The sequence below is a fragment of the Dendrobates tinctorius genome, unplaced genomic scaffold, assembly GCF_039654945.1.
Source record: "Dendrobates tinctorius isolate UK_male_01 unplaced genomic scaffold, ASM3965494v1 ptg000231l, whole genome shotgun sequence".
NCBI classification, from domain to species: domain Eukaryota; kingdom Metazoa; phylum Chordata; class Amphibia; order Anura; family Dendrobatidae; genus Dendrobates; species Dendrobates tinctorius.
The window spans coordinates 28,593,232-28,616,321 of record NW_027361898.1 but is presented as its reverse complement, the minus strand read 5'-3'; the positions used below and the strand labels follow the sequence as shown (position 1 = coordinate 28,616,321).

Here is a 23,090-nt window from a genome sequence, read left to right as displayed (position 1 = left end):
GGAGTAAATACATGCAGGGTGGCTCAGTTGATTACCATTTGAATATATTACAGCAGAGAAATAGAGGCAGCAGAGGTGGGAAGTTGTATCATTCAGGCTGCTTGCTGGCAGTGAATGGAGTAAATACATGCAGGGTGGCTCAGTTGATTACCATTTGGATATATTACTGCAGAGAAATAGAGGCAGCAGAGGTGGGAAGTTGTATCATTCAGGCTGCTTGCTGGCAGTGAATGGAGTAAATACATGCAGGGTGGCTCAGTTGATTACCATTTGGATATATTACAGCAGAGAAATAGAGGCAGCAGAGGTGGGAAGTTGTATCATTCAGGCTGCTTGCTGGCAGTGAATGGAGTAAATACATGCAGGGTGGCTCAGTTGATTACCATTTGGATATATTACAGCAGAGAAATAGAGGCAGCAGAGGTGGGAAGTTGTATCATTCAGGCTGCTTGCTGGCAGTGAATGGAGTAAATACATGCAGGGTGGCTCAGTTGATTACCATTTGGATATATTACAGCAGAGAAATAGAGGCAGCAGAGGTTTTTTCAAGGAAAAAGCCACAGTGGGCGAAACGTACGTTGGAGGGAGATTTTACACACTGAGCCACTTATTACAGGTATTTTTGATTTGGGTTTATATTATTAATATGCACTTTTTATAGTAGTTGGTTTTTTTCAGCTTACATTATGCACTTTATTGGTATTACTACCCTTATCATTTTCTGTATGATTATGTATCTTTTGTGGTCACTGTGTTTAATATATATGTATTTTTTGTGATTACACATTATGTAATATTTTTTTTATTTTTTAATTATGTTATTTTGGTTCTGTTTATACCTGTAATTTTTCAATAAATTTATTTGAGTCTCATACTTTTGGACTCTTTTTGGTGTATTCATTTTTGAGTAGGTTAATATAGTTAATAGGCGCAGGTGGATCGCGATTACACTTGTGCCTATTGCAAGCACGTCAGCTGTTCAAAACAGCTGACATTTCCTGGCTTTGATGCAGGCTCACCGCCCGAGACCTCATCAAAGTGGAGATACTGCCATTGGACATACTATTGAGTCCAATGGCAGTAAGGGATTAAATTCCTCATGGCCCACAGCAACCAATTTTGGAAGAACTCTGCTAATATAATAAATTAGAGAAGATTGTAATTGTTGATCTAGCATTTGCACCCAGGTCCTGGTGCCTCAGTGGGTCCCAAGACCATTTTCCTCATACAAAGGCATTAGTATTATAAAACACACATGGTAGGTTGAGAATCCTAGTATGGGGACTTTGGAAAGACCACTCATCTAGGATGTAAAGTTAATTTTTGTGTGTGATGTTTCCTGACCTGAATTATTGTTTTCTCCGAAAAATAAGATTACTTTTCAGACAGTTGAAAACACAAGGAGGGAACTACATTATGTAGGAGTTGCTGTCATTTTCTTTCGAAATATAATACCAACTTCATTTAGATGAGTTTCTCATTATGCAGGGATTTTATTCAATCTTTTCATCATAATAACATCTATTAATATACCCTTTAATCCATTAATTCCCCCATTTGTCACTATGGTGAGTAACTGCATAATTATTTAATTGTTATGTGGGGCTCCTCTATCCTAGGGAGAACGGCATAAATAAATTAGATGTTCTGCTATATTAATGTCATAGAAAGTCTAATAGGAGAATAACTATAATGAACGACTTGTCATATAAACCAGGTAATTATACCCTGTAAGAAAACGCAGAAGACCGTTTTTGGCTTTAGCCAAATAAAAATAATACATTGTATTCCTCACAATATTAGAGACCTTTTTTCTAATAAGTGGGCTCATATCTCTGTCTCCCCCTCTCTCTCTCTATGTATTTACCGAAAACATATGTATATGTTTATGCTCAGCATAATTGTGCACACCCTAACAGATTTGTCCTTGATGGACTCATGGATTGCTAAGTAAGGACAATGTTTTAGTCCAAAACACGTAGGAAAAGCTCATATATATTTTTTTCAGTACTGAGAATATTCTGTTTTGTTTTGTTTGTTTGTTTGTTTTTGAGGGGAGAATTACAATAAAGATTTTGTACATTTTTTATCCAAAAAACAGCTGGATTCTCCCTTGATTTTACTTCATGAGCTGGATCATACTTTTCTCTGTATCCATTAATGCCCCGTGTAAACAATCCCGGAATGTCTCTGTTCTTTAGGCTGTGTTCACACGTAGCGTTTTTTTGCATTTTCGCAGCGTTTTTTTTTTTTACGAGCGTAATCGCCGAGAAAACGCAAAAAAAAACACATCCCATGCAATCCTATGGGATTCCACAATGCTGTTCTAATGCTGTGCTCATTCTTTTTGCGGCATCGCGGGGATTCCGCACCCATAGGATTGCATTGAAACGCTCATTTTTAGCATGTGACTATGCCCACCATGCGTGAAGTGAGCGCTTCATGTGCGGATGGTACCCAGGGTCTGGAGGAGAGGAGACAGTCCTCCAGGCCCTGGTTACCATAATCCTGTAAAAAATAGAATAAAAATAAAAAATCTTGTTATTCTCACCTTCCGACGGCCACCGGAGTCCTTCCCGCCTCTCACCACGCTCCCGGCATCTTCCGGTCCCAGTAATGTTTTGAGCGAAAGACCGCGATGACATCTTACTCTCATGAGCGTGACGTCATCGCAGGTCCTTCACGCAAAGCATTACTGGGACCGGAAGATGCCGGGAGCGCCGCAGAGCAGATGGGGGCCGTCGGAAGGTGAGAATAACATTATTTTTTACTTTTTTTATTATTTTTTACATCCTATCTTTTACTACTGATGGTGCATAGGCAGCTTCAACAGTAAAAAGTTGGTCACGCTTGTTAAACACTATGCTTGATGAGTGTGACCAACCTGTCAATCAGTTTTCCAAGCGATGCTACAGATCGCTTGGAAAACGCTAGCATTCTGCAAGCTGATTACGCTTGCAAAATGCTAGTTTTTCGCAGGAATTCCGCATGCGAATTTCCTGTGATTTTCCCGCAGCAGGGAGTTGCGGAATTGCCGCTGAAATTTCCGTGGCAATTCTGCACGTGTGCACATAGCCTTAATGCAAGCCTGTATCTGCGACATACAGGCAACTTGTATTTTTGTTGGTCACTACAAAAGATGAATAAACTTGAAGCCCAAATTTTTACGAAAGTAAAAGTGGGGTTTTGTCTTTTGGTGGAGAATACTTGTGTGCAGGATTATTGTGCAAGGCCGGGGTCACACTAGAGAGGAATATGGACGATTGAGAGGCGTTAAAAGCACGCATTACACACGGACCAATGATTCTCTATGGGTTTGCTCCCAACAGCCGTGTCTTTCTCGTCCGTATTCTACGGTCCGTGCCAATCGCAGCATGCTGCGATTGTCAGCGTACTACGCCCGTAGTACACCAATGCAAGTCTATGGGTGCGCAAAAAATACGGATTACACACGGACCACACGTGTGACTTGCAAGAAATACGCAGGTCTTTTGGCTGGAGACAGGAAATGGTCCAATCCATCATCAGGAAGCCTAGACATGCAAATGAGCTCAAAAACCGCTCCAGACATCCAGGAAGTACGCCTACACGGAGTACAGCAGCGTCATGGTGCCATATTTCCTGAATGTGGAGATGCTCATTGTACTGGTTCAGGAGCGGCCAGAACTCTGGGACCAACGTGATGCCCATTATTCGAACCGGGCAAGAAAGGAGGCATCATGGAGGCGCATATGTCGCCAGATGTTCCATGATTTTGGTGATCGGCCACGTGAGGATCAGCAGAAACTGAGTAAGTACAAGGCCAAAAACTGATTAAAATTACCTCACATCAAAAAATGCATACAGAATCAGCCCCCCCTCTTCCTGTGCTTCTACTTTTTTCCTCATGAAGCGGGTAGATTTTGATGTGACACATGGTTTGACACTGCCATAATTTTGCCCAGGCCACAATCTCCTCATCCTTTTGGCCAACCAAGTTATTAAGTGTAGTTACTTGATACATGAACTATTGTGACCCTGTGTATCTGGCCTGGATGGCCCAATTAGATATGCCACCCTGGGTAGAAAGCACACCCCAGAAGGCCACATGCCTAGACATGCCTGGACTGCATGTCTGTAAAAAAGACAATATTTCACCACGCTATACTGGGAAAGTCAAAGGATCAAAATAGACTACTCACTTGATAATGCATAGAAAAGGCGTGCTGTCCATATTCAATTAGTCACTTTTTTGGCAGCTAACTATATTCCCAAATCAAGGCGAACAGCCTCGATAACATCACGCTCTCTCTATGTATTATCAAGTGAGTAGTCTATTTTGATCCTTTGACTTTTCCAGTATAGCGCGGTGAAATATAGTCTTTTTTACAGACATGTAATATGTGTCAGAAACGCGTAAGGTAGCCTTGCCTGTCATGGTGGCTTATTAATATGATTTGAAAACCTTCCTAATAAATGTGAGTTTTATCTTTTTTATATAATTTTGATGATGGAGACCACCTCTTTTTTCCTTTGGATTCTAAATGTCTAATGTAGCAATTTTGTTATTGCATTCTGTTTTTTTTTGGATATGTGTGAAAATTGTATTTTTCTAAAATGTTCACATCTGCAAAAAGGCCAATTTGGCCCATTGCCCCAGTTTATCATAGGGCAATAATATGTTTGCCTTTAAAAAAAAAAACAAAACAAAAAAAAGGCAAAAGTAAAAATTTGTCTAACACACTTTACGTCTTTGTCTCAATTCTCAAAAACCGTGTCAGCATACTAACATACGCTTACCAATGCAATTAAACAGTCATAGAATCTGAAGGGGTAGAACTATATATATTTAGACACACATAAAACCAAAAATTATAACATAGACACAGCATGCTCTTGCCAAGAAGTTTCCCCCTCAGGTGACATAAAGTAATTAGTGAAAATATCATGCACTTTGAGCCCAGAGAGCGGTCTACGTTTAGGGTTGATAGGTGGTCTCACCCTACGCACATTGGCCAACCCACGCACAACACCACCAGAGGAGGAACAATCATGTATCCTGGTGAAGTTATGAAGAACCACACAGGCTTTAACTACTTCATTAGCATTTTGTTCACTCAGCAAATGGCAGACTGGAGTACCCACCATTTGGCACAAAGAATGCCAAAGGAACACTCCACCAGTCGTCGAACACGTGATAGGCGCAAGTTAAAAATTCTGCGCCTGTGGTCAAGGTTGCGCCGGGGATATGGCCTCATGACATTGCGTGTTAACTGAAACGCCTCATCTGCCACAAGGACATAAGGGACTGATTCTTGAGTGGAGCCTGGTAGTTGGCGTGGTGGTGGTAGATTCAACTGGTTGGTGCGTAGCCGCCGAGCCATAATGGAAGTATTGAAGACTCTAGAGTCTCCCGTCCTTCCATAGGCCCCAATGTCAACAATTATAAACTTGTATTGAGGGTCGGCCAGAGCCAACAATACAACAGAAAAGTATTGTTTATAATTGAAGAATTGAGAGCCAGAGTTCGGCGGCTTACGCACCCGGATATGTTTGCCATCAAGGGCCCCAATACAATTAGGAAACTGGCATTCCTCCTCAAAGTCCCTTGATATCCTCAACCAGTCTTCCATCCTGGGCTCGAGCATAATGACTTGATGTAGTCTTGTCCAGATTTCAATACATGTTGACCTGACTATGCGAGAAATGGTAGATCTTCCAATGAGAAACTCATGGTGGAGGGCGGCATAAGACAGGCCAGTGGACAGGAAGCTGAAGAACAACAGAAAAGGAAGATTTTAGAATGCACAAATTACAAAAAAAACAGGTACATACATAGCAAACTTGTTAGGAATTCAGATCGACTAACACACACATATTTGGTTGCACAATTACTAAGTGATATTCAGTACATATTACACATAACATTCTGGTTTGTAAGTTGAAACATATGTGGACTAAGATGAGGGCATTAAACTTAGTCCAAGAAGCCAAAAACACATACTTTGGCCAACACATTATGAACATAGAGAATGTCGTTGGGTAGTACATACTGTATTGTGAGTAGAAGTCGCTCCTCTGCAGATATAGCTTTGCGCATCCTTGTGTCCTAAAAGGTTATCCCAGGGCGCACTGTCTCCAAGAGTCGATCAAATGTTTCAAGGCTCATGCGACAGTATTGGTAGAATTTTACAGGATGCTCCCGCATAGAAGAATAGAGGCGGTGAAAATGACATCTTGTGAGTCGTTGCCTCAAAAGTGGATGTACCCACATGTGTCTCCTCCTCCGCGTATCCACTATCACTGGGTATGGTTGGCCGAAGCGGCGTGACAAAAGCCAGTTGAAGAGAACCTGCTCAGCTGTGTTGAAACTCAGACTGTTTGCCATGTTGCACATACAACAGCAATACACCTAGTGAAGGCAAGGTCACAAATGGCCAGAATGGTGGCAGCCACCTGTTCCTGAGGCAATAAATAGGGTGCAGGCTAATGATTTAAATAGTTAGCAGGCCTCAAAACCGTTAAATGTCCATTTTGCAAGCCTGCGAGAAAATCTTGCCATACGGATTACATACGGATGCAGACATGCGCAAAATACACGACCGCACCTTGCTTACGGATGACATACGGAGCACTATTTAGGGGTCATTCATCCGTATTACGCCTGTAAACTACGAACCGTATTTTGCGTCGGTTAATGTGACCCCGGCCTAACTATTAGTGTACAGAATTATTGTATAATTAAATGAGAAATGTAATTTTTCCCATGACAATTGTTTATTTTCATCTATTAAAGTGAGATTTTGTGTGTTGGGCTCGCCATGCATGTGTTTTTACAGTGACACAGCTGCGATACATGCAGCTCCGCTGCCGATCAGCTGATCAGCTGGCCCGATCCAGGAAGCCAGGTTCCCTCTGCAGCTTATTCGGAAAGCGCTATAGTTTGCCGAAGAAGAGGGAACCCGAACAAAGTTGCTCAATTCTAGTAATGAGTCACACTCAACTCATCAGTCCATAAAACCATTGAAAAACCTATCTTCAGATATTTCTTGGCCTAGTGTTGATGTTTTCACTTCTTGCTCAGTGGTGGTCGGTTTCCGCCTCCCTTTCGTCGGTCATCTCTCTGTGCACTGAACACCTTGTACTTATGGGCACTTCAGGGAGGTTGCAGCTCTGGAATATGACAGTACTGGAGGATATGGAGGAAATTGGACTCCTGAATATATGATGTTTGATTCTTCTTAAATCTTTAGCAGTTAATGTGTGTCTTTCTTCCTCAACATTTTTTTATGACCCTGTTTACTATTTGTAGTGAAACTTTTGATAGATAGTAACAAGGTTGCTGTATTGTTAAATGATTACATTCTAATAGCAGTGAGTAACCGATGGAGAAGTTCTGTACAATAGCATGAATTAATTGGAAATATTGCCCTGGATGCCCAAATCTATAGGGCTGTAAATATTCACCCAATTCTTCTGTCTGCCCCAAAATGTCAAATGATAGCTGCCAGCAATCAGTGTCCGCCTGACACTACTTATGCAGAATGCAGCAGTTACGATGAGTTTCTCATTGGCTGCTTTGCTCCGCATGAAATACCAAAACTAAGAATGGTGAAGTGAGAACTGCTATCTCAACTCCTGCCTATGCAGATCGCAGCAGCCAAACTCATCTCAACTGCAACTGCTGGGCTCTGAATAAGCAGCAATTGCCATGACCAAAGATAAACAGTTAATCAGTGATGATAGTTTGATTCATACTTTCTTCATTTATTACTCAGAGCTGTTTCTACTGTTTTATACTTTTTCTAGGGTCAGAGCTAACAATTGGCTTTGGTTAGGGCTAGACATAGGCTTAGGAATAGGATTACAGTTATTGTTACAGCTAGGGTCAAGGGTAGGATAAGGGATAGGACTAGGGAAAAACAATTGGTATATACAAATGTAATATATCTAACAAAGTATAACTTTTTGTTTCTAAAATATTATGTTTGATTTCAGTAAACAGCAAAAAATATCTAGGAGATCAGAGCTCAAAATTACAACACAACCTCAAATTACTATACATGTGCAATACTGGACTGGTGATAGGAACTAACATGGCCACCATCAGGGCATTACTGCCCTGACTGGCATATGGGGCCCGGTGGGCAGAGGGGGCTTGTATCAGGCCCGGTCTCCTCTGCTCACCGGGCCCCTACCGTCAGGTAAACCGGGCCCTTAGCGCGGCACTGCGGCAGCTAAACGCTATTGACGTGCGTCACTAAGGGAGTTAAAATGGTTCAAAAGTTAGGGGTGCACAATGTTTGCCATCCCAACGGAGCTGGCAACAACTAGCTTTTGAGTCCTCAGTTTTTAATTGCTAAGATTGTTATAATTAAGTCTAATCAGACACCTACAAATGAAGGTTTTGGTCCAGTGAAACGAAATAGTATTGGCAGCTCATACAAATTTATTTAGGGTTATGTGTCTCTTATCCAATGGATACTATTATCTAATTTTCTGCATTAGAATAGGCAAGTCATTCACCCACATCAAAAAACAGCTCATTTACTCTCATTAAAAAACAGGTCATTTACTCACATGAAAATTCTATATTTATTAGCACTGAGTGATCCAGGCAGTTTCTGCTCCAAAACCACTGATGAAGAAACTTCAGGAAAACAGCCACCAATGTTTCCCTGAATCTTTTTTGCTTTGGAAAACATGGTGGTTCTCCCGGCATCTTAAAATGGCTGTGTGCACATAACCGAAAGCTCAGAGTTTTTCAAGGAGTTTGTGGAGCAGAAATTGAGCAGAAACTTTTTCAATCCTCCACCAAATATCAAAACTTCTGAAAACCTTGGAGTTTCTGCTATGAAAACTCATCAAGAAGACCTTAAGGTAGCTTTACCAACATCATTTTTTGAGAAAACGTTGCGTCAATTTTTATGCATTTTGATTTTAGCCAGTGCCAACATAGCAAGAGGAAAAAGTATTCTCTATTCTGTTTGAATAAATTACAAGCTTTAAACTGCATCAAAAACTGCCTGAGTGATTTCAGACTTTTAATGGTTTCGGCATTTTTTTCCAGTATTTCTTGTTGTTGTTGGCAAGGATTTTGGTTGCCTTGTAACAAGCACATCTATTTTCGCAGTTACCTCACCACCTTTGGACTGTACCCCTGCCAGTCAGTGTTGTCATACAGAACATTGCGTCCGTCAATGTCACAAACAGCATGAATAGACACATCCTAGCTGCATCATGGACATGGATTATGGACACGGATGTGGATTTCGATCCATATAATGTCCCCTGTGACTGGTGGGAACTATGGTCTGGATTCTCCATCACTCAAAGATGCACCCTTAATTGCAGTCTGAATATTACAGTTGCTTTTATATTATTCAAATAGTTGTACTGAGGTCGTGATCTGATAGGACAACATCTTAGAGAAGATATTGGAGAGTTGTATCAACACTTGGAAATGATTAATACTGCATACTCCTATAAGCTCATTTCTATGAACACCATGATGATGACCAAGTGATTGTAGATGCACTGTCAGTTTTCATTGTAAAAAATGTATGACCCTTCCTTTTAACAGATTGCTCCACATTTAAGAAGCTTGTGAACCATGAGCCAATACTGGTGCATTGCGTCAAGATAGACCAGTGCGGGCTTGATATATAGACCTCATTAGCGAGTACGGAGGAGCTTCTCTCGTCAAAGACAGCAGCTTCCCCTGTCTACTGAAAGGATGAACCAATAAACTGTTACGGGTTAATATAACGTGAATCCAAAAGCATTTACCATGCTTTAGTGCATGTGGGGGAATTAATTTAAACACACCTTATAGCCTCATTGTTTCAAGGAAAAGTCTCATTTTTTTAGGAATTCTCCATCTTTGGTTCTTTAATGATAGTTTTTTTTTAGTGGAACGCAGTCCTTTCTTTATGAGGCGGATGTTATGCTAAATATATTACTAGCTCAATGATCCCAAGTGAAATAAAGCAGATTATTATTGCAAATTCTGCATGCCTTCTGGCATTAGGTATTTAACAAAGGCATTGAATAGACAGACCTAAGGGTGAGGGATTCCTGATTCTTATTATTTCTATGGAAACTGTTGTCAAAGAGGACAATGTATTGACTGCAAGAAAAAAAAAATCTACTCTGCAGCAAAATAAAGGACAAAAGATTGTTTAATGACGCAGGAAAGGTTGCTGCTTTAACCCCATCCCTGACAGGCTGCCTCACAATGGATGCCTGGGCTACGTGCATGTAGAGCGTTAGGGTTAATGGCCAGCTCGAGCTTTCCTGCATCGATGACATCATTAGCATCTGGTTAGAACGTCACTAAGAAGGGGTTGAAGCGTGAGGGACAAGGGTGGGGCATAAATCCTGATTGACAGCAACTGCCATTTTCTGTTCTTATAGATGTTGGCGGAATAAGACTACGTTCCCACGATGGTGAGTTTTTGATGCTGCAGGTTTTTTTTTTTAAATGCAAGTAACCTATTTTACGGGTACAGAAAATCTACAGCATCAAAAACTCACCAAATACTCATCGTGGGAACGTAGCCTACGGCAAATTGGATTTTTTTTACTGTTTTTGTGAAATCTGGAAAGAGATTTCTCAATGCAGAGTCCTCCCTGGACAACTGATGCCGTAGTCTGCAATATTGTACATTTTTAACACTATCATTTCCAGAGTACACAGACTAAAAGTATGGAATCAGGGATTATTAATCAAAAAATAATACCAAAAATGAGAGCAAATAATAAAAAAAAAGAAAACCTGTGAATCTGCAGCGATGCATTCCGCAATATGTGCATAAAATGCATTGCGTTGCCTTGACAAATAATGCGCTATAGTCATAGAATCGATTTCTATTTGTGTACGTAACATTTATTACAATGAGGCTGCAGGAAGATTCACCTGGGGTAAGATTTACCATCACAAGCACTAGAGACAGCCAGAGTCCCCCCATGGATGTAGAACAAGTGCAGCTGGATTGTAGGCGCTGACCCAATGGAGGTGTGTCCCCATACAAGGAGAAATCTTATGAATGAAATTCCAGAGGTGTGGTGTGTGCCCCAGTGTGTGTGTGACTGTGTGCTCATTAGTATTCTGCTCACAGCCCCTTCTGATTCACAGACTTCAGAGCTGATCATGAATATAAGCGAACACTTTGACGTCAGAGCTGAGATTTCTCGGCAGACCCAATGGGGCAAGAATATTAAGTGCAAGGCAAAGCCACTGCTATCTGGGAGCAGTATTAGCAATGTTAGCCAAGGATTGAGCCTTAACAATCACTGCAAGGACTAGCAGCACAAAGGGACAGAGCTGGAGAGATCATAGAAGGAAGGTAGGAAGAAGTCTGCATGTCTACAAGTGTATGTGTGCATGATAGGTCTCTGGTATCCTATGGCATCCATCCATCCATCCATCCATCTATCCATCCATACATTCATCTGTGTATCAGTCTTCAGATTAAACAAAATTAAGGCAGCACTTCCACAATATCCAGGTGGAAAGTGATGTATTTACTCCGTGCATTCGTATGGTTGAGTGTTGCTTTATTTTCCTATCTACAATCTATCATCTATCAATCAATCATCTATCTACTAATTAAACCAAATTAAAGCAACACTTTCATGTAATCCAAGTAAAAAGGATATATTTATTCCATGCATTAGTATGGATTATTGGTGCATTATTTTATTTATTATTTTATTTATCTATCTATCTTTCTTTCTATCTATCTATCATCTATCTATATCTATCTATTAACTATCTATCTATATATATCTATCTATATATCTGTGTATCTATCTAATCTAGTTGTCTAAGTCTATTATTTGTCTTATATCTGCAAATGAAATACACCTAGGATTATAGTATACAATTTTATGCTAGGAATAGAAGCCTATTACATATGTTGTACAGGTAAGATTCTTTCAACCCAATATTGTACATGCTTTTAACCCTATATTGCCCACAATTCTAAATCTGTGTTTAACTGTTTCTATCTATCTATCTATACAACAACAATCTATCTATCTATCTATCTATCTATCTATCTATCTATCTATCTATCTATCTATCTATACAACAACAAAAAGGAAGGCAGCACTCCAGCATTCCAAGGTGAAAAAAGTGGAATTTATTCAGACCCACATAGCATTGCCATTCCACTTTTTTCACCTTTGAATACTGGAGTGCTGCCTTCCTTTTTGTTGTTGTCCAGATTGGGCAATTATTGGATATTGCTGAGGAGGCCTGGGCACCCGCCATGTGGTATTGTGCTGTTCCATTTTTCTATCTATCTATCTATCTATCTATCTATCTATCTATCTATCCCAGATCTATCTATCTATCTATCTATCTATGTATCTATCTATCTATCATCTATCTTCTATCTATTATCTATATATCTATCATCTATTATCTATCATCTATCCATCTATCTATCTATCTATCCATTATCTATCTACCTTCTATCTATCTATCTATCTATCTATCTATCTATCGGATCTATCTATCCATTATCTATCTATCTATCTATAGATCTATCTATTTATCTATCCCGTATCTATCTATCTATCTATCTATCTATCTATCTATCTATCTATCTATCATCTATCTCTCCAGACACATAGTGTGTATGCCATACTGTACACGGTAATTGCTCACACAGCCTTGCTTTGGCAGTCTGATATTCAGGAAGGCTAGAATCCATTGATCTTGTAGGAGGCAGCTCAGGCCCTCCTTGGGCTGCAGGGTCACTGGATAGAGACATCTCACATGCAGTGAAAAGTCCATTGTGCACTGAGATCATTTGTATCTGGTGCAGAGGAATTATCCATGATAATTAGATATTTGAATTGTGTGTGAAGATAGCATGAAATGTATGCTGCGGTCACACTGTATGTCTTACACGTATAAGAAGGAATGGCCTGCAGCTACCGTCAGTAGCGTGTTGAAAGCTTCGGGATATCCTGCATGGTAAAATCCTGCAGATACAAGATGGCAATGATCTGTCTCCAGTGAATGGGTAACTGTATGTTGTAGCCTTACCTTAGTGAAATCCTTTGTGATCTGTTAATCCAGTGGAAACACAGACAGTATCCTTTGTTAGTTCTGGGTAAACGCACGTATCCAGAGATGTGATATTTCAGCTGGGAGACTTGTAGTGCAGCTTATCGTGGGATCTATTGTTATTACGATAATATATCCTATAATTTTCAGCTTTCACGAGCAGCCGAAGCAAAAGCGTAAACTGTGTAATCATCTCTGTAGGGACAGGCGTACGCATGCTTAAGGAATAGGCTGCCTTTCTCATGTCACCTTGGCTGGTGGGGAAGGAGACTGCATGGAAAAGGGCAGCAGAGCCTACCGAAAAGAAAAGAATTTAGAAGCCATTTGCTCGCAGATCCGGTGGTGTGTCTGACATACATGGCTTGGTATCTTATATATGAAGGTCAAAATAAAAGGTGCAAAGCATCTGTGGGAGAGGAAAAGGCTTTCTTATGTGAGGAACCACTGATTGTCCTTCCTTGTAGCCAAAGCCACTTACTGCTACAATACGACACATTCTGAATACGCTACGTAGACTTATGATTGTTTCTAAATGGGGCCTTGATGATTATGTGTCCTTGATGATTTATGTGTATATATTTGATTTAGTTATATATTAATGATCGATAAAGGGATGAGGCATTGTTATACCGCAGCACAATATTCGGTGACTAGCATACAAAGCTATGTATTGGAATGTGTCATGATGACATTGAGGATCTGAACCATGCGTTTTCATTCTGTTCTAACCTTATTATCATTTTTCTATCTCTTTCCTTTGATGTGCAGCGATGCTTCACCAGCCTGCAGCAGCCACTATGGAACACCTCCTGTATCTCCACAACTCTTCTTCCAGCCGGATGTCTCACCACCCCTATGACCCATGGGATACCAACACCTCCACCGTCACCACATCTGATCTCTCCCCAGATGAGTCTGTCAACCCATGGGATATTATCCTTTGTGTAACTGGGACAATCATGGCGTGTGAGAATGCAATAGTGATTGCTATACTCTTCTATACGCCCACTCTCCGGGCACCCATGTTTATACTCATCGGCAGCCTGGCGCTGGCTGATCTCCTGGCTGGTATGGGACTTATTGTAAATTTTATAGTTCTTTATGTATTTAATAATGACGTGGCTACGCTAAGTTCAGCAGGGCTCCTCTTAGCCTCTTTTTCGGCCTCGGTCTGTAGCCTTTTAGCTATCACAGTGGACAGATACTTGTCTCTCTACAATGCCCTGACATATCACACAGAAAGAACTCTAACGTTCACCTACTTGATGATAATCTTGTTATGGGCACTTTGCATCTGCATTGGCTTATTACCCATCATGGGGTGGAACTGTGTTAGGGAACAGTCCTCCTGCAGTGTTCTGAAGCCAGTGACCAGAAATAATGCAGCTGTACTGGCGGTGTCCTTCCTCCTGCTCTTTGCCTTGATGATGCAGCTGTACCTGCAGATTTGCAGGATTGCATTCCGCCATGCCCAGCAGATTGCGGTTCAGCACCAATTCATGGCCACATCTCAAGCCTCCAGCACAAGGAAGGGGGTATCAACCTTATCTCTCATACTGGGCACATTTGCACTATGCTGGATTCCCTTTGCTGTGTACTCCTTAGTTGCTGACTCCAGTTACCCTATGGTATACACCTACTCATTGGTCCTGCCAGCTGCCTGTAATTCCGTCATCAACCCCATTATTTACGCTTTCAGAAACCCAGACATCCAGAAGTCGTTATGGCTTGCTTGCTGTGGCTGTATGCCACCCAGGTTCTTATCTGGACCTAGAACTTCCAGTGATGTATAGAGACTTGAAGTTGTATATTTGTTAACAAACTGTGCCAAACTGAGGAGAAGATGGAAAAAAGATGTCAAATGTTGCTATATTTTTCTTGTTGATATTCAATGTATTGCTTTAAAACATGCAAAGGAGCACTTTCCATGTTCTGTTCCAACAGGTTTACCAGCTGGCACTGTTCATATGGTAGATAGGTTGGCATTTGTTTTCTTGTTTTGCAGCCTAATATTATATGAAATGTCCATAAGTCCTTCTAAGCGGAGTAGTCCGGAGTGTAAATAAAATCCCCACATCTATAGGCAACATTGTCAGGATGTGGTTCAGTGTGACCCCACACAATGAACCATGGGCATTAGAACGTGCTGTTATAAATCTTACAGTCCGGACTACTCTTATCATAAGGCGCAAATTTAGTATAAAGGTGCTGCTCTTATACAAGGATTTAAAGGGAATCTATCAGCAGGTTTTTGCTACCTCATCAGAGATCTGCATAAGATAGAGCAATTGAGTCTGATTCCAACAATGTATCACTTAGTTTAGTGAGAGCAGCAGTTGTGACACAATAAGGGTTTTTAGATTTAACATGAAGCAGAGCTGAGTAAGCTATCCCCGCCCACACCAAGCTCACTGTAGAGGGCGGAGTCAGACTAGCAGGTAAGTGCACATCAGACCTGCCAATGATAATCTCCTTGTGATAAAACCTAGATTCTAAGTAAATAAAAGCGCACAGCCTGATAAGTGACACATCCCTAAATTCAGTGTCTCAGCCTCTATCTCCTGCTGTCTTCAGATAACACAGTAAAAACCTGCTGACAGATTCCTTTTAAATAGACTGGTCATTTTGTTGGTCAAAATGGAGAAGCAGAATAACTGTTCTTTATGCACTAGCATCCCATGTTGTGTGCCTGTAACATAGTTGGCAACATTTTAAATGTTTACATTTTCATCTTTGCTGCTTTTGTATTTGGTTATCTTAGGTTAGGTTCACACAAAGCTTGGGATGAACGCATACAGTGGGAAAGTTTCCTGAAAGATACATTTTATGTACTGATTCATCATTTGCGTTTTTTTAATGTCACATTTCTTTCAATTTTTTTGTGGTATGTCTTGACATTTTTTGTGCCATATTCATCAAAATGGGAGAGAGGGATTTTGTGATGTCTATTCTTTTGTCTTTGACCCATTTTGCAACTTTTTTGACCATGTTTTGCTAAACGGCACAGAATTTGTGCCAAAATAACTCGTGCATATAAAATCACTCCAGGGATGGATTAGAGTACATTTGTGACAAATTTTGTGAACTTTTTAAAAAAGTCACAATTGATGAATCGACCAGAAGAAAAAGCCTGTCCACAGTGGTAACCATAAGAAAAACCTCACAGGAGAACACATATAAAATGGGCTTTAAAAAGGAGCAGATTAAAGAAAAATTAGCTGCAAATGATAAACAGGTGAAAAACACTGAAAACTAAACAAAAAAAACAGGTACAAATGCAATAATGGATCAGGCCCATAGACTTCAATTTGCAAGATATCTGCCAAATAAGTGTCCTGGCATATGTTCAGCCAATTGTGGTGTGATCCTAGTTTTTTGTATTCCTTTTTCTTGAACCCATGTAGCGCATCACCATTGGACCCGGTCTTCGAATTTAAGAAGAACCAACAACTATGGTGCATGCTCCAGCAGTAGAACTGTAGCTCTTTTTAGGTTATTTAAAGGGGCAGTAGAGTCAAATTTCAATAAGATCTATAACTTTTTTAGAAGTGTATGTCTAACCTATTTATATGGACTAGTCAGTGATGAGAAAGCATTGAGTTTTAACACTTACTGCTGGTGATTGCCAATAATGACCAGTAACTTCCACCAAATTGAATGTATTAATGTTGCAAGTGAGTGTTTTTCCTATAATAACCACCAGGCATTATAAAACCGCACACTATTGCCATTCCTATGCCATATGAGATTAGGAAAATTACAAAAATATTACTTTGTCTTGCCAAAGCTCATGGGAGAGTTTATTGTGGATCATTCTTTTAAGGGTGAAATGAGATGAACTTTCATCACATCAACCTATTTCCAATGAGAATGAAATATGAAAAACAGGGTATATAAAGTATTAGATATTGCATGACACCTTTTCTTTTCCTTGAAAGGGTTATATCCATCTTTACAGATGAATATTGTTGAATAGAGCTTGTAAAAACAAGCACTTATGCAATTTACTGCTAATTAAAATTTTCAGCCTTTCATGAGATATTAACCTATATCTTTTGTTTGCAGCTCATTACCTAGGAGACCGACCACTGCTGCCATGTAGCTTGTAAGTGGTGCACTGAAGTTGGACGAGATTAGGAGGAAACAACGCCTCCAGCAAAACTGGCCACTTTCAAAACCGTGCCAGAAACCATCTTCAAAACTATGCCAAAATCGATGGAAAAGAGCTTATAAGGACTGTGCATTTTCTGCTCTCCAGAAGTGTTGGTCGGTCTCCAAAGAAACGGGCTGTAAACAAAACAAAAGAAAAGTGTTAACATATTAAGAAGGTCTGAAAATTTTAAAAACTTGAATATTCCAAAATTGCTTTTATTTACAAGTGTTAGCCTACAATATACATTTATAAAGACTGTGATAGCCCTTTAATGGTTTTTACCCCTAATAGATCTTGACAGGTTTGTCATCTCATTAGAGTCAGACTGGTGGGAATGTGGCTGCTGTTGCCCATACCAGCCTCGCTCAGAGTATGACCATTAAGCAAGGTGCGAGTTACCCACCCATATAACCATTAACATTTGGTAATCATTTCTCGTCAGCCCTGCCTTGACTCCATATCACCTGCAAACTCATTCCTGTTTTCTTTTTGTGATCAGTTGCAGGAAAGGTATAAACAGATTTGTTAGGGCTTACAAAGAAAATAAATGGTCTATTAGAAGAAACCTTAAATTACAATTATTAACTATTATAACAAATCTTTTCTTCAATGGGGTGTAAGACAAAAATGTTCAGTGTCCTTTAAAACCAGAACTCTGCTATTTAGATGTAGCAGAGCTGAATTTTTGATTTGACTATAGATTCACATAGTTAAATTGATAGCATTATATTTACCAAAGTAATGTAGCTGCAAAGACATAAAAGGCTTCTCTGAGCAATGTGTTATAAGGTTTATTAATTATTCATAAAAGTTATATGGGAGGATTGATTAAAGGGAATGTCAACTGTTTTTTGCTATGTAATCTGAGGGCAGCATGAGGTAGAGGCCAAGGCACTGATTTCAGTCCTGTGTCACTTATTAAGCTGCGTGCTGTTGGTTAAATACAATGAGTGTTTTATCAGCAGGATATTATCACTGTCTGGACTACAGCTCATGTGCATTTTGGTCCAGCCACACCCCCAGCTTTGATTAGCAGCTTACTATAAATATATAATGTACACAGCTGCTAATCATTGTTGTGGGTGGGGTTAGCTTTCTGAGCTCTGCTACATCTAAAAACTCTGATTTTGTCACAACTGCTGCACCCAGTAAACTAAGTGATATATCACTGAAATCAGGGTCTCTTTCCCTATATCATACTGCTCTCGGATGAGGCAGCAAAAACCTGCTGATAGATTCCCTTTAAGCTGCATGTTTCCTTACTGACATTGAGGAAAATCGGGTCTAGGACCCAATCTTCAGTAGCAAGATGGTTGTGCTGATTCCCTGTAAAGCCTATAGTGTATATGCACACGGCCCCTTTTTCGGGGATATTCTGCCTAAAATCCAACTGAAAAATCAATAAAAAAATTACAAAAAGAATTAATGCACGAAAAGCAATTTCAAAATGAGTTGCTATGCACATTTTCAGTCCTTTTGAGCTTCTTTTGACCACTTTAGGCTTTGAAAGCCGTGAATCGGCTATAATAAGCGACCTCTTCATTCTGCAGTCGGCTTCCGTTTGGAAGCCACTCACTAAATTTACATATACAGTTAAAAAAAAAAAAAAAGGATAAAGGATGCTGTCGCAAAAAAACATCCATAAAGACTCCAAAGAAGTTGTAACAGGAAAAACACCCCCCTGGTGTTGCCTATTCTGCTCGTAAAATACGCTGCGTGCACATACCCTAATGAATTAAATCCTCTCAGGTCTGTTACATCTGTACTTGTCCAGGATTCCAATGACACCTCTTTCTTATTAAATTACCAACAATTGTCAATATATGGAAGTATTAGCGCTGATGACCTGTCACTTGCCATAAATAAGCATTTTATTACTGGTGTAAATGCCGCTTGAATCTGAGGTTATTTATTTTTTTGTTACTGCACAATTCCATTCCTGGATATGGCCTCCTCTTCCTAGTTCTTAAATCTAATCATTTTATCCAGCCCAAAAAAATCCCATAGAGAAGAGTTGATGACCACACGCAGTTGGCTAAAAAGACTAGATATGCATACAGAAAACAGGGGGCCAAATCTTGGGGATGGAAAGGCGAAGGAACACAAGAAAAAAGCCAGATTCAGGAGAACAGCAGCATTTACACCAGGAACACAATGATATATTTATGGCAAGTGACAAGTCCTGTTTAATTATATATAGGGCAGGAGAATGGAGAATGAAAGGTTGCTGATACTTTACATATCCAGCGTAAAGCACATCAATTATTAGTCGCCTACATAAGTCCCAGAGATCTGGAGAAAAAACTGTAGCACTTATTTTAAAAAAAAAAGCACTTTGTTTAATGCTCTGTGAAGTCTATTCAGTACTAAGTGTGAATGTTTCATTTTTATAGTTGTTTGCTAGTATGAAAATATACATACAGTGGGGAAAAAAAGTATTTAGTCAGTCAGCAATAGTGCAAGTTCCACCACTTAAAAAGATGAGAGGCGTCTGTAATTTACATCATAGGTAGACCTCAACTATGGGAGACAAACTGAGAAAAAAAAATCCAGAAAATCACATTGTCTGTTTTTTTTTCATTTTATTTGCATATTATGGTGGAAAATAAGTATTTGGTCAGAAACAAAATTTCATCTCAATACTTTGTGATATATCCTTTGTTGGCAATGACAGAGGTCAAACGTTTTCTGTAAGTCTTCACAAGGTTGCCACACACTGTTGTTGGTATGTTGGCCCATTCCTCCATGCAGATCTCCTCTAGAGCAGTGATGTTTTTGGCTTTTCGCTTGGCAACACGGACTTTCAACTCCCTCCAAAGGTTTTCTATAGGGTTGAGATCTGGAGACTGGCTAGGCCACTCCAGGACCTTGAAATGCTTCTTACGAAGCCACTCCTTCGTTGCCCTGGCAGTGTGCTTTGGATCATTGTCATGTTGAAAGACCCAGCCACGTTTCATCTTCAATGCCCTTGCTGATGGAAGGAGGTTTACACTCAAAATCTCACGATACATGGCCCCATTCATTCTTTCATGTACCCGGATCAGTCGTCCTGGCCCCTTTGCAGAGAAACAGCCCCAAAGCATGATGTTTCCACCACCATGCTTTACAGTAGGTATGGTGTTTGATGGATGCAACTCAGTATTCTTTTTCCTCCAAACACGACAAGTTGTGTTTCTACCAAACAGTTCCAGTTTGGTTTCATCAGACCATAGGACATTTTCCCAAAACTCCTCTGGATCATCCAAATGCTCTCTAGCAAACTTCAGACGGGCCCGGACATGTACAGGCTTAAGCAGTGGGACACGTCTGGCACTGCAGGATCTGAGTCCATGGTGGCGTAGTGTGTTACTTATGGTAGGCCTTGTTACATTGGTCCCAGCTCTCTGCAGTTCATTCACTAGGTCCCCCCGCGTGGTTCTGGGATTTTTGCTCACCGTTCTTGTGATCATTCTGACCCCACGGGGTGGGATTTTGCTTGGAACACCAGATCGAGGGAGATTATCAGTGGTCTTGTATGTCTTCCATTTTCTAATTATTGCTCCCACAGTTGATTTCTTCACTCCAAGCTGGTTGGCTATTGCAGATTCAGTCTTCCCAGCCTGGTGCAGGGCTACAATTTTGTTTCTGGTGTCCTTTGACAGCTCTTTGGTCTTCACCATAGTGGAGTTTGGAGTCAGACTGTTTGAGGGTGTGCACAGGTGTCTTTTTATACTGATAACAAGTTTAAACAGGTGCCATTACTACAGGTAATGAGTGGAGGAAAGAGGAGACTCTTAAAGAAGAAGTTACAGGTCTGTGAGAGCCAGAAATCTTGATTGCTTGTTTCTGACCAAATACTTATTTTCCACCATAATATGCAAATAAAATGAAAAAAAACAGACAATGTGATTTTCTGGATTTTTTTTTCTCAGTTTGTCTCCCATAGTTGAGGTCTAACTATGATGTAAATTACAGACGCCTCTAATCTTTTTAAGTGGTGGAACTTGCACTATTGCTGACTGACTAAATACTTTTTTTCCCCACTGTATATCTTTCTCCGAGAAATTAGAGAAACCCACAACGTTATCTTGTGCAAGAGAACCAATTACTTGCATTTCTCCGTATGTACTTACTCCCTAATCATGTCCCCCAGATAGCACTGCAAAACATCAACCGAAGGCTGCTGCAGCCATATTGCTAATGATGGGTTGTACTTAGACCAGATAAGATCCTGTCTTCTGCTGCCTAGTGGAGGCCGTGAGCAGAGGCAGCGGTCGTGTCTAATAGGCAGCTGGTGATTGTGCTTATATATCCGATCACAAGACTGAAAATAGATTAAAAAAAAAACCCTGACCATAGTAAAGCGCTAGTATGGATGATCTGAATTTAGTGCCAAAGATATCATGCAGGTGGAACCTAGACCCTAGATCAGCGCACATTCGAACCAACTGAGTGCCGGACTGGCTTCATCGGCAGCGCCGCATTGTTTCTGTATGCAGTGACTTGATGTAAATAGGCAATGATGAGGGCAGAATGGTATCAGAAATCTGGACTTGGTCTGTTTTATGACTGCACATTACTGAAACTGCACAGCCGTCACCAAGAACACTGCAAGATAAATAATTTATCCCAAGAACAATCCAGAATCTCAGCAGAAGAGGCTGGTTCTAATATTTGAATTTAAAAAAATCTGTGAGAATGTTAAAGTTCTTCCATCATTCTGTAAACTCTACTTTGCCTTCTACAGCACATCACGCGTGGCACTGAAGGGGTCACTACAGCTGTTGGTCTGTAACATGTCTATATGATTTGTGCTATGGATGGATAATCTTATCAGTCTTCTGTTTCTGTGATGCCCTGTGAGAAGAAACAGGCCGTTCTCTTTTGATGACTTGCACGCCTTACCGTACATGAATCTATATTTACAAGTATTGTCTGTCTTTTTTCTGTTAATATAGTTGTAATTGAATTCTTATTTTTTTGCTACTTTTGCATGTTGGCCTTATATCAACCAATTTTTCACTGGGAATTTTGTAGGTTCTCTGATTCTTGTGAAATTCTAACTCTAAGTGCTCGTTCAGATGTCTGTTTTATTTCACGTGTGAGAAAAACGGTCGTAGTTTCATTGGCGGTTTTGTTTAGAGTGTCACCGAGTTTCATCAAATTGATCATTTTTATTACATGAGAAAAAAAAGTTTCTCTACTTTCCCCTATCTAGCAATCCATGAAAAACTGACAGCACTTGGTTGTCATCCAAGCGCCATCTGATTATTTTCATGGGCCCATTGACATGCATTTCCGATTTTGAGCCAACGTTCGGATCAATATCAGAGGTCTTCGTGACTTTGCACAGATCACTTGGTCCACAAACAAAACCAGGACATATGAACAGCTCCATAGACTATACTAGGAGCAAGGCTAGAAAAACATGTCTAGAAGATGAACACGAAAACGTGACATCTGAATGAGCTCTAATGCAGTAACTGCATGCACTAGGGTAATTCTTATTACAGACCTCCACAAACTTACAGGACTTTTGTCTTGCAGCCCACTTCACTGTAATTCTTCAAGTTGTAATACTATAAATTGCATAAAATTTGTACCCATTTGACTTGGTGTTTTACTGACCACCATAAACTGGTCATGGGGCAATACCATAGACTGTCTCTTTATCCTACACAGGCACGTAGATCTCTGTAAATCAAGCACCATGAAGCATGAGAAGTTGAAAGATGGGGGAAGAGCAGTATGTAGATACAAGCAGAATTGTGGTGGCATATACTAAAATAGAGCTGTAGGAGGGACATTTTGAAGACTGGAACGTTAGTTCCCTGGCCTGACAAGAAGCAGATCATTGGCTTGTGTGATCATGGCATCAATCAGCAGATCATATCTTTT

The 23,090-nt window shown here is 40.2% G+C and overlaps 1 protein-coding gene and 1 long non-coding RNA gene across 2 annotated transcripts in view; one reads left to right on the top strand and one right to left on the bottom strand.

Annotated features, from left to right (window-relative positions):
- The window catches only part of LOC141059975 (uncharacterized), a 93,438-nt gene extending 80,106 nt beyond the window's left edge, over window positions 1–13,332 (bottom strand). The window contains exon 1 of the long non-coding RNA XR_012222632.1: window positions 13,040–13,332. This is a non-coding gene — a long non-coding RNA (uncharacterized lncRNA). The remainder of the gene's footprint in view (window positions 1–13,039) is intronic.
- LOC141059974 (G-protein coupled receptor 12-like) lies at window positions 11,123–19,665 on the top strand. Its single transcript, XM_073556216.1, has 2 exons — window positions 11,123–11,327; window positions 13,829–19,665. Exon 2 carries the CDS (start codon window positions 13,831–13,833, stop codon window positions 14,851–14,853), a length of 1,023 nt encoding a protein of 340 aa, XP_073412317.1. The 5' UTR covers window positions 11,123–11,327; window positions 13,829–13,830; the 3' UTR covers window positions 14,854–19,665.
- Window positions 19,666–23,090: the final 3,425 nt, after the last annotated feature.

Coding starts and splice junctions, on each gene's coding strand:
- LOC141059974 (XM_073556216.1), top strand. CDS start 13,831: ATGCTTCACCAGCCTGCAGCAGCCACTATGGAACACCTCCTGTATCTC.